Raw genomic sequence first — 12241 nt, forward strand, 5'->3', positions numbered from 1 at the left:
GGGGGGGGTGCAGGAGGAGAAATTCCTCCCGTTGTTGGGATTTTTTTATTTATTTCCTGTTTCAGGACACATATTCCAAGTTTTATGTGATCTTTGATAGGCACCTTGGGTTTTTTTTTTTTAAAAACTTGGGACAAAATGCTTACATAGCGACTTTACAAGTTTTCCCTTTCATGGTAGTGAAACAGCAAATTTCAGGACAATAATAAACTGAAAGTGTGGTGAAACATCTGTCTCTTGGGTTCCATTGAGTTAAATAAACCTTTACTGTGTTTGATGAGTCATTTTTCAAGAATAAAGTATAAAACACAGCTATGTGTTTGTTTTGTCTCCCACAATACTTATATAAGAGAACTTGTGTACCTGAAAGTATATAGAAGATTTGAGACCTCTTACAACGGCCAAGTCATCAACATTCGTAATATAGTGATTTGGATGAAGTCAATTCCATTTATGTGCAATATAGAAAATTGGATGTTTGCTTAGCACGGATTCCTGATGCTGTTGTTTGCTGGTGCTTTAGAATCAGTCTCACCTCATGGTAAAACACACTGGCTTTGTCATGCACCAGTCTAGCCAATACCTAAAAGCATGAAAATTCCTCTTGCAGTGTATTTCACTGAAGTAGAGCCAAGATCTTCACGTTAGTTGTATTTAAAAGGAAAAAAAAAAACAGTTTTATAGCATATTAGCATTTTGTCTTTAGATACAGGAAAGCTTTTTTTAATTTTTGCAGGTTGTAATATGCTTTCTGTCAAGAAATCAGTAATTTCACTATAAAGACCCTATGTTCATTAATATATAAAGTCGGCCAACTTTTCTTCCATGCTTTCCATTTTCTTGAATGTTCCTCTAAATCTAACTTTATTCCACAGACACTTGGAAATCTAATCAGAAGTAAATTAGAGTGCATCCTTATGTCTTGAATATTAAAATTATATTTTCACTAATTCTGGAACTTTAAAGTGCTAAAGATGGGATGCAAGTTTTCAAACTACTGATTTGACTCAATTCTAACACTGCAATAATTTTTCAGGTTCATATATTGCCTTTACGTCTTTATTTTTGTGCCCGCTAGATTATGGGTATACTGAAAATGGCTTTGTGGATCAACCTTTGTACTGGATTGGAGATAACTGCTTGTTTGTTTGTTTGTTAGAGAAATTAAAGCACTAAATAAGTAAGCTTTAAAAAGATTGTTAAACAATATTCTTTAGACATTTAAAGCAAAACAAAAAAGCCAAACACAGAGATACCTGCCAGTTCACAAAGAAATGGGCTGTTCATGTTAGAGTTCCTTCATCCCCAAGGATGTTGAGTTTGCTGTAAAAAGTACAAGTAATTGTGGTCTTAATTCTCAATTTACCTGAAACTTTTAAAATTGTGAGTTTAATAAAAGTGTCAGTGTTTTCATTCTGGAAAAACTACAAGTAAGCAATATAAGATACAAGCTGTGTAAAATCCACCTTCTTACGTAAGAATTTTAACCATTAGTTGGTTGAATAGCAACTTAAAAGAAATATGCTTCCGTTACTGTTGACCTTTTTTAATTTATTGTAAGCTAATGCTCTAAGGCACTCTTTCAGCTTCTCTTTCGCTGCTTTTCACTTCACTTTCATTTCTTTTTAGCACTTCATACTCGGGAGAAACTTTCACTGAAACATTTTTGAGTTTCAGCTGAGCAAAAAGACCTGAAGAAGATTCAGTTCTCAATTTATAGCTTACTGTAGCCTGTATATTCTTTGCTGTTACACAGTTCAGATAGTTCAGTTAATCTTTCAATTAAGACCTTGTTCTTAAAAAGTCTCCTCCCCTCCCTCCCCCAGTTATGGGTTAACACTTCGAGAATAAAGCTTTGATTCTTTTTAGGAAATACATTTCAAAACTTCTGTATCTTGTTCTAAAGAAGTCCCGAATCCAATCAAGTTGGATTACATGCCACTTTTTTAAAGAATGCTTTTTGTTCCTTTTTCCCCGCTCTTGGCATTCAGATATAGTTATCTTTATTTTTCTGTCAAGTTCATACTTATCAGAATGACGTATGTTAATCTTATATACCGTACTTTGCATTAGTTAGTACTTTCCATTTACAGATCTTAACTGAGTTTATAAAACATTAATGTGGAACTATGAACACCCTTTCAGAAGTATTATTGAAACTTCACTAGGAGTTGGATTGATGCTTTTGGTAGCTTCACTACACTGAGTTGGAAATTTGGAGAATGCAGCCTGGGGTGTCTGAATCCCAACCTTATGCACTTGCCGCAAAACCTGGTCAGATTATATTGTGTTTCAGTTTTTCTTTAATAATTAAACTTCAGCAATTGTTGCCTTGTGTATTTTAAACACGAGAATGTAAGGACGTCTGTAGGCAGTCCCTCTTGAAGCCTGTGCCAATGTGCTTGCTCTTACAGAGGCCAGTGTCAAATACTAAAGGGGAGAGCATAAGGATAGGGCAGGCACACAGAAATTACTTTCTTGTTTCTAGCTTCCTGAACCAGAAGTAATACTTGTATTTTTCACAGACCTTAATGGATTACTTCTCTCAATTTACTTAACTTCTTCTGAACCTAACCTTTAGTTTCCACAATGTTCTTAAAGCAAGGAGTTACACAATTCAGTTGTGCATTTCATGAGAAATTCCTTTATCTGTTTTAAACCCTTTACCTGGTGATTTAATTTAATATCTCTGGCTCTTGCACATGAGAAACTGTAAAAGATCTATCTTCCCGTTTTTAGGCAGTTTGTGGGTGCTTTTTTTAATAGGTCTTTTACTGTTTCTCTGCTGCCAGCACTTTTAGGTTTTAACCATCTTCAGATGGAAGAATCCTGGTCTTGTTAATCTTTCCTGATAAACAGGTGGAAAGCCACTGTAAATGTCTCCTCTTTTTTTGTCCTTTTCTAGTCCTCTGTGTTCCTTTAGAAAGGTGGAGACAAGCACTGCACATAGCACTCAAGGTATTGAGGTACAGTGTGGATTTATAGCGTAGTGTAATAATGTTTTCTGCTTGTTCTCTTTTCTGTTAGTAATGATTTTTAATGCTCTCTTTCTTTCTGCAAATGCCACTGAACAACCCTCGGCTGGTATTTCCTTAGAAATATATGTAGTAACTCCCTAGTCGCTTATTTGCAGCTAACTTACAGCATGTCACTGTAAATAAATACTTCTGTTGATTTTGTCCAGGTGCATTACTCTGTACTTATCAGCACTATTTATTCTGCTTTTTTATCATCTGGTCATTGAGTACTATGAGATCCTTTGCAGCTCTCTGAGTGCATACCAAAGATTTGTTACCTTGCTGTTCATCTCCTTTTTCAGAAATTTTGTTAATACATTGAACAGATTCATCTTTACGTGCCTCTGGGACTCCTTTGGTCACGCCAGGCACTTTGAAAGCTGATCATTTACTTCTCTTGTTTCCTGTTCTCAAGCTGGTTAGTTATTCCTTTTTTCCCTTTTTAACCAAAGGCAGCATTACTTCTTTAAGAGTCTTTGAGAAAGATTGTCAAAAGCTTTTTGAAAATTCAAGTATGTTGCAGCATCTCTGCGGTCTTTGAAGGTACCAGATTTTCCAGGCAGGACTTTATCTACAAGTGCCACCTTAACATATCCCCATTGTGTCATATTTATCTAAGTGTCTGCGAACTCTGCTCTTTCCAGTTTGCATGGTACAAGGATCATCATGGTATCACAACTTTTCCCATTAGTAGGAGTAGACTTACTGGTTTGTAATACACTGGCTTTCCCCTGCGACCTTAAGTTAGTGTCCTGTTTGCCACCTCCCACTCCTCTGGTACTAAGACCACTTCAGGTGATAAGTCCATAGTAACAGAGCAGCAATTTTGTAAGTAATTTTCTTTACAACTCTTAACTGAATACTATCTGATTTCAGCAATTTGTTTCAAATAGGGGTTTCTTTTTTGTTTCTGTTTTAAAGTCTCTTCTATTGTCTTTTCATCTTGGGACACTTTTGACTTGCCACCTGTTAAGAAGTTTTGACATAAGCTCTTTTGTGAGCTTACTGACAGAGAAGGGAGAAATATTTGCTGGTGAATTTTTTCAAATTTAGTTTGTTTTTTTCCTAACTGTTTCTTAGGTTTCTGAGAGTGCCCTTTGCTATAATTTTGTCTGTACAGTTCATTGCCTTTGTTTATCCATGCTATCTTGTATATATTTCACAGAGACTTTGTAGTTCAGTATGTTATTTGAACTTTCTCAAATTATTAATTGGTGCTGTACTGAATATTTCTGTAACCCATTTAGGTCCTGCTCAGGTTCCAATGATGTCCCCAAATGGTTCAGTGCCTACTATTTATGTGCCTCCTGGATATGCCCCACAGGTATGTCCCTTCATTTGATTCTTACTTTATTTCTTTTCATGCAAATTATGGGAACAGAACCAAAATAGCTGATTCAGTAAACTAATGTGTCAAGTTTCAGAGTCACTGTGGTCAAGCAAGTAAATAAGGGGAAATGTCCCGTAGTATCTCTGATGGGAGACTTCTCATGCTATCTGTGTGCCTGTTTAGTTATATATTAACTACTTACATGACAATAACAAGCACAGTTCCTTGTTGAATTCAGGATCCTAATGTACTTGATGCCCTCTGAACATAAAATACAATCATGACCCAAATAGTTCATTATGTAGGACCTGTACTGAATTCTGGGTTAGTGGGTGTTTTCTTTTGGCACCAGTATAATTCTGTATACATACATAGTTCATGTCTGGGAAGTTCCCTGCAGATGAGAAGTAAAACAGATCAGTTAAAAAAAGTGTGGCAAACAACATGGAAAAAATGTCAGCTGTCCATTGGGGATAAATTATTGTATAATACGTGTTTCCACAACTTACCTTAAAATGGGTCTCTGATTTTCTGTGCTGTGTGATTCCTAATTTAGATGCCTGAAAATTAAATGTGAGCTAGCTAACGTGGACATCCTTTAAAGTAGATTAAAAGGATGATTCCTCTTGGCTATTTTTGACACCTGTATTATAATGAGATGTGTGGCCTTCTAGATGGTGTCTCTTTGTTTCCCTCAACTATAGAACAAAGCTAGCGGTTAGTAGGTCAGACCTGGAAATTAGAGCAGATGAATACCACTCTCCATAATGTAAGTCTTTCTCATGATGTTCTGTTGTTGTGACCAGTCTACCTCTGACTCAGTGTGCACCTCATGGTATACACTGAGAAGAGACTACAACACGTAGAATGCAACCAAAAACCCCACAGTGTCCAGCAGATGTTACACAAATTATGTGAACTGCATAAAAAATTGTCCTCTAGCAAAAGAAAAGGCTGTTAGGTTAGGCAGGGTAATGCTCTGTGGTTTTACCTTTGCATCTGTTGAAAGTTGACTGATAAGTTGATTGATGCATCGTTTATAGTTAAGTTCCCAAACAGGCAGAAGAAAAATGAATTAAAATTAATCATGAAAATCCATTTATCTTTAGATCATAGTAAAAAGTCTTGATTCCTATTAGAATTCATTTTTAAAGAACCAAAAGCATTTTTACGATAAGTGAAATTCTGAATGTTACCATGTTTCTTGAGTACTTCATTTCAGTTGATGAAGTACTTAATGTTTAAAAAGTTGTGTAACCTGTGCCAATCTGAATAATATTTATGAAATGAATTTATCCTTCCTTTGAGGACAACTTGCAGCAGACAGGCTGAAGGACTTGGCCTTGCAGGGGCATGCTCGTTAGCCTTTAATTGGAGCTTGTTAGTGCAAGCAGGTGTTGTGCTAACACAGCACTCTGACTTTTGAACTGAAGGTGCCTCACATCTATCCAGCTCAGAGTACAGGTGGAATGAGCTCATGTCTACTGTTTTCATCTGAGTAGAAGTCTCATAGTCCAGGAAAGCCTGTAGTTTATAAGGCTTCTGAAGTATTTACCGCTGACAAAACATACCAGCTGTTGTGGTTTATGATATCAGTTCCTGTTACAAGCCAGAAGATTTGATAGTAGTCTTGCAAACAGGAAAGTCTAACACTGTTGAGCTAAGAGTTATCCCAGACTTAATGCAGTCCCAGCAAAGTAACTTAATGGTTTCTTCAGGCATAGTATATTTTTAAATGTCAGCAACTGCAGATATATTTTGAGAGAAATTGGAAACCAGCTAAATGCCTAAAGCCATCAGCCTGGAAGAACAACTTCAGCATAACCATCTTTTGTCTATCCATTTTCATTTAGTTCTATTATGCCTCTGCTTGCTTCAGTTCCTGTTTGGCAGTGGTACAGTGTACTGTCCTCCGCTAAAAGTTGGGGATAGCTACAGAATAAAGCATATTTATTTTTCTTATGTCACATAAATAAAAAGCAATTCATAAGCTGATTTACTTTCCCCTTCCTTTTCTTTTGGAACTGTAGTTGTAAAACTCTGAAAGAAAGCACATCTTTATTCATCCTTTCTAAGCTGTCTATATTCACTGTCTGTAGTGAGTTTTCCAGTGATGTTTGGTTGGTTCACTCAACCAAACAGGTCTATGCCAGAACTACATGTTTTGCTAGCACAATTAGGATAATAAATAGCTTGTTCACTTTTTTTAACTTAAAATTATATACTTGACATGATACTTTTACTGCTTTTTGGAGGGTTTTTATCTGTGTGGTTGCCTGGTAGAGGCCTACCGTTGTGGCCATGTTTGGTTTAGAGGCACAGTTACAGGCTTGTCAAACTCTTCATTTTACACTATCAAACTTAAGGTCCCTGCTGCTATGAATTGGGTATCTATTTCTGACTTACTTAGGCTATTAGCAGACCCAAGAAAATAAATAAATTATAAACTAAGTAGCCTGGTTTTTTGTGGAAGCACAATTCCTATGTAATCTGAATCTGCTCATAAATTCATGATAAATTGCAATTTTTTTTGTGTAAGCAAAAAGGACTTAAATAATTAAAACTGTGTTTAAGTGTTTAGAGAATTTCATTGGACAGCAGAAGTTCTAGTCGTATTTACTGCTGTTAATATATCCTGCCATAAGATACCACATAGCTGTGGTTCCTCAGATACGAGGAGCGTTATCTTTAGTGAAATTACTCTTATTCTGTAAACTGAAAATAGTCAGCCCATTTTTTGAAGTCACAGGGTAGGTATGTATTTTAAAGCTGTGTTCACTTAGGTCATTTATATTAACTTCCAGCTCTCTATTTATGTAAGTAAGGTGGGATCAGCTCCATTGTGTACATACTTTTATGTCGTCTGAATGTTATTGCATATGCATAGAGATCTTCATTCTACCATTACACCAGAAGCATACAGCTATGTCTACGTAACTGTTTTTCTCAGTACAGTAGTGAAGTTTTGAAACAATTTCCTAGACCAACCTCACTTACCTTGCATTGGTTCAGCTAGCAGGATAGTTTTGGGGTGTACAAATTAGATTGCTGTCAGAGAAAACAAAAGCAGAAGCTCTATTCCAGATGTACCAGATGCACACCAACCCCTAATGGAGACATGGTAAAATCAAAGATTGATTCTCCAAGGAGCTTTCTGTCATAGACTCGGTGGAAGTGTCCACACCAGGGCATGGGACTAAATCTAGCCAAGCATAGTACCCTTAAGCTTGAACAGTGGAGTTGAAAGCAGCTTGGCACTAAGTGCTTTGATCTATTGATCTGCCCCTGTTGCACCAGGTTACTCATTGGTGTACGTGTACATGTCCCCACCTCATTCCAAATGTCAGTGAAAATTTATGTCATATGGTTGCCTTGTCCCCTGCTTTTGAGTGTAGTCATGTATTCCAGATTCCTTTCTTATTCTCCCCCTTTTCTGGATAAACATTTCATCCGAAAACTTATATTGCAGTCTCTGCTGTGGCATTATTTTACAGCATTTCACTAGGAAGTGGAGAACAATTTGTTGACATACCAGACACTAAATTATTGACACCGCAATACATAGAAGTCAAATTATGCCAAGAGCATCTCTACATATTACCAACAGTCATGTATTTTTGTGAGTTTACCACTAGCGATACAAACACCTAGAGAGGATCATGATGGCAGTCTTCCCTGTCTGTGATGTGCTTCAGGGAGGGACCCCCGTTTCTGGTCCAGTTGATGACTGACCCTCGTTTGGTGAAGAGCATTTTCTGCTTCAGTACTTTGTGCCTTTGTGCCTGCTCTCCACCAGCTATTATCAGACTCCAGGCATGCTACATGTACCATGCACAGCACACTTCAGCTCCCTGCATCTTACGTGACCGCAGTTATTCTCATCATGGGATTGCATATGCTGCTTTTGGTTCTTTGAACCTCTAGCAACATTGCTAAGGGCTGCACTTGGGTCCCTCAGCAGAAGGCTGTCCTGTCACATCTCCCATTTGCCATTTTTGCACAACAAACCTCTTTGCACACCAGAGTCTGTCAGAGGCTGCCACAAAGGCCCCCATTTTCTGAGTAGCATGTGGCTTCCTTCATGGTGCAAGACATTTTAACGAAGCCAGGGGTAGGAAAAAAATTATTTTTAAAAACTACCTTCAGTTGTGAAGGAGTCTTCAGAGGGCTGACTACCATCCTGCTAGGTTTTTTTTGCTTTAACAGCTTGATGCAGACGATGGCTGCTGCACGGCAACAGGTGCGGTATGGCAGGTGCCTCCCAGGTTGGTGTTGGTGGGCTGTGTTGGGCACAGAACAAAGACCAGACACTGTTGTGTCTTTTCTCTCACCATTTATGCAGAGTGAGGTCCATCTGCCCACCAAATCACTTCTAGGGAGCAATCTAGACGTTATACTGTAGAACAAATCCTAGGAGCAGTATAGTGTACAAGCAACGTGAATGACGGTGGAAGCAGGACCCTGGGGAGAAGCTAGGCTCATGCCATAAATATACCTGGTTGTTTATAGGATGTTGTTACAGTCAGATTTTTTTTAACAATATTTTTCCCCATCACATTGCGAAATTAATGGCATTGTTGCAGCTAATACACTTAACATAGATAGCCCTTTAATTGTCCTATCTTTTTTTTCTTATGCTCTCCTGTTTTCTTTTTCTCAAATTTAAGGGTTTTACTATTCCTAGTTTTGTTTAAGTATCTATAGAAGCATACCTTTCAGACTGTCATTTCTCTTTTGGTGCATGGTCTCTCTCACTGTACAGGTTATTGAGGACAACGGTGTTCGAAGGGTTGTGGTGGTTCCTCAGGCTCCAGAATTTCATCCTGGTGGTCACGCAGTGATACACAGGCCTCCCCATCCCCCACTGCCTGGCTTCCTTCCTCTTCCAGCCATGATACCCCCTCCACCACGTCATATATACTCACCCGTGACTGGAGCCGGTGACATGGCAACGCAGTACATTCCACAGTATCACACCTCACAAGTATATGGGGATCTGGGTAAGTAGCTTATCGAATATTGCAAGTTCTATCAAAGGAAATACTCATTTCCAGCATCTGTTACGCTAATCTATGGGCTTTATCAAGGCAGACTTACAGCTTGAATGGGAGCTATACACAAAAGTTGTATAAAGATAGCAGTCGTTTTTTTACTGAAGCTTACTATTCCAAAGTTGTTCTTTTCATTAATTTGACTTGTCTGTTCAGTGATCCATTAAACATACAGATTATTTCTTATGTGTATCAGTTATACACATAACTGTACATAACTGTAACCAGGAAAGCAATGCAGGAAGTGTTTGTAGTGATTCAGTTGATGCCTTCCGCTCAGATTAAACCTTTAAATCCGTACCTGAGCACTGTTCTGAGATCTCGTGTCTTGCAGGTATCCTGTTTGAAGCATGAAACAGGAATTCTTAGTATAGATTTTGAAAAAAAGATTGCTATTTTTCATAAAACTGTATGCATTTAGTCCAACCTCCATATTGAAGTCCAACTTGAGTAATCAGGTGCCACCAACCTGAACTTAATACTGTAGTTGAAGTTGTCTTTGGTAGTGCTATTGACATCTATCTTTAATACTGTTTAATGGCAAAGTGTATGTGTCAACTAACTCAGAGGTTGGGTTCTTAGTTAATATTTACATTTCTGGTAGACTTGCTTTTCTTTAGATAAATTTCTGCTATAAAGCAGGTGCCGACCTTGAAAGACTTTCAGAGAGCAGTGCCAGGCTGCTGTTTTTAGAGAAAGAAGCTAGCAACTATGGAGAGGAAGACTAAACACAGCTTTGTCATGTCGCTGTAGATGTGTAGATTCTCAGTGTTCCGTGATACTACTAAAATCATCTAAAAATGTCCTCCTTATAGTCACTGTGCTTAAACAGTCATGATGTACAAAGCCGTCAGATAAGAATATATTGATGTCTTGATCTTGCTGGACTTCTTAGTGTTTCTGTATTCTTAAGTTGTACTTTACTTCTCCCTTGCACTACTTTGCTAGCAGTACATTATTCAATGCTCTTTGGGTGCTTATTTATAGTTTTATTAATGTCTTGGTTTCCGGTAGATGGCAGCTGTTTGCTTTTAGTTTGCTAAATTAAGAGATTGGAGTATGATAATTAAATGCATAAAAGATAAAGGATACTTCTTAATGGAATAATATTTTTTAGATTTCTGCTGTTAGGTTATATCCCTTTAAATATTAATTCGGTGATAATTTGCTAAACCGCTGATAAAGTGGGATTCTTTGGTTTTGCTTTGTTTTAAATACATATGTAAGATGTCCTTGGATTTAGGGAATTAGAGGACTAGCGATGCTTTAATTTGTTGCATATTTGTTACAGATTTCGTATTTAATTCTGGACCACTGACCTTGGCTATGGCTTTCAGAAGTCAAAGCCCACAGTTAGGTTCCTATATGAGGAATTTGAATTTAAGGGGGGAAAAAAAAAAACCAGAAGTGCTCAGAGCATGGTAGTTCTCTAAAAAGAGCACCTAAATCTCTCATGGTAGTGATTTAATTTAATTTCTAAATAGTCTCAGCTGATCTAGTAGTCCTCTGTCAAATTTTTTGGAAATTAAGCTGACCTAAAAAAACAGAAACTGAAAAGTTCTCTAGTTTTGTGATTTTATCCTTCTTGCAAGGAAGTTTTTGTTTGATCTTGTTTTCTGTACTTCCTAGCACATAAAGAACGACAAATAATGAACTTCATTCTTCAGGCTGAGTGATCCAACTTACCTGAAAATGGACAAAGTCTATGCTGGTTTTGAAGGATACATTTTTTTGAAAGCTTTCATCATTTATCATAGACAGGGTTGCATTGAGGAAAGAGTTGGTGCCGTGTTATACACTGTTTTAAAGTTTTGAGTCAGTAAACTGTTTATAAACATAAAGGTGAAATGGATAAAAATGTTAGAATTGGACAGAAAAGTTCACCAATCTGCAGTTTAATTTTTTTTATTAGTCTGGTACTGACTTTTTTCCAAAGCCATGTTCTGGCTTAGAGATGGGACTTCGGTGGTACTGCAGCAATGCCTTGGGTTATTGTGTATAGGTATAGTGTACTTACAAGACTTAGCCATGATATCTTCAGTCTTCTAGTGTCTTTCAGTTGCCCTATACTTTTGTGGGGTTTTTCCCTGGTTTCTGCTGAAGCACCGTTAAAGTAATAGAGCTGTAGTTGCATTCCAAAACTTAAAACTTCTGTATTTTTTATTCAGCATTAGAGCAAACCTCCTCCCATGTAATAAAGTGTGTTTTCTATGTTTTCTAAAGGTACTTTATCCTGTACCTTACAGATCAAGGAAGGTTACAGAAACATTTCAAGAATAATTTTTAAGTAGGAAAAAGATGTGGGAAGGAAAGATTGCACTTTCTCCCCTAACATGTTGTTTATGTCCGATTAGGGTATATTAGTTTACCTGCTGGACACCTCAGTTTTCCAACAGGAGTAGAGATGTCATTTTACACACAAGCGTGCACTTAATGCACATAGCATTTTTTAATAGATTTTTAATTACATTCTGTTCTTAGTGTTTTGGTTTTTTTTTTTCTTCTTTACTTTAATTTAGATACTCTGCCTGCTCATGGAAGATCCAACTTTAGAGATGAAAGGTCTAGTAAAACATATGAAAGGTTACAAAAAAAATTAAAAGATCGTCATGGAACTCAGAAGGATAAGTTAAACAGTCCTCCATCGTCTCCTCAGAAATGTCATTCTCCTATAAGTGAACATAATGGACTTACAAAAGGACAGGATGCAGCTGGTATAAGCACAGGTTCTACCAAAAGCAAGTCTTTGAGTAAAGGAAAAAGCAATTCTCAGACAGACATAGAAGTAGAAGGTAAGTGTTAACAAAAATTTTTTTTATATATATATATAAAATATATATATA

The 12241-nt window shown here is 37.2% G+C and overlaps 1 protein-coding gene across 1 annotated transcript; it reads left to right on the forward strand.

Moving 5' to 3' along the window:
- Positions 1 to 4269: 4269 nt before the first annotated feature.
- LOC104084028 (fibronectin type-III domain-containing protein 3a-like) lies at positions 4270 to 12207 on the forward strand. The gene is made up of 3 exons (XM_009587731.1): positions 4270 to 4341; positions 9110 to 9347; positions 11918 to 12207. Exons 1-3 carry the CDS (start codon positions 4282 to 4284, stop codon positions 12199 to 12201), a joined length of 582 nt encoding a protein of 193 aa, XP_009586026.1. The 5' UTR covers positions 4270 to 4281; the 3' UTR covers positions 12202 to 12207.
- The last annotated feature ends 34 nt before the right edge of the window (positions 12208 to 12241 follow it).

The sequence above is a fragment of the Fulmarus glacialis genome, unplaced genomic scaffold (assembly GCF_000690835.1).
Source record: "Fulmarus glacialis isolate BGI_N327 unplaced genomic scaffold, ASM69083v1 scaffold48491, whole genome shotgun sequence".
NCBI lineage: Eukaryota > Metazoa > Chordata > Aves > Procellariiformes > Procellariidae > Fulmarus > Fulmarus glacialis.

Coding starts and splice junctions, on each gene's coding strand:
- LOC104084028 (XM_009587731.1), top strand. CDS start 4,282: ATGATGTCCCCAAATGGTTCAGTGCCTACTATTTATGTGCCTCCTGGA. Junction 4,342..9,109: donor CTCCTGGATATGCCCCACAG/GTATGTCCCTTC, acceptor CTCACTGTACAG/GTTATTGAGGACAACGGTGT. Junction 9,348..11,917: donor ACAAGTATATGGGGATCTGG/GTAAGTAGCTTA, acceptor ACTTTAATTTAG/ATACTCTGCCTGCTCATGGA.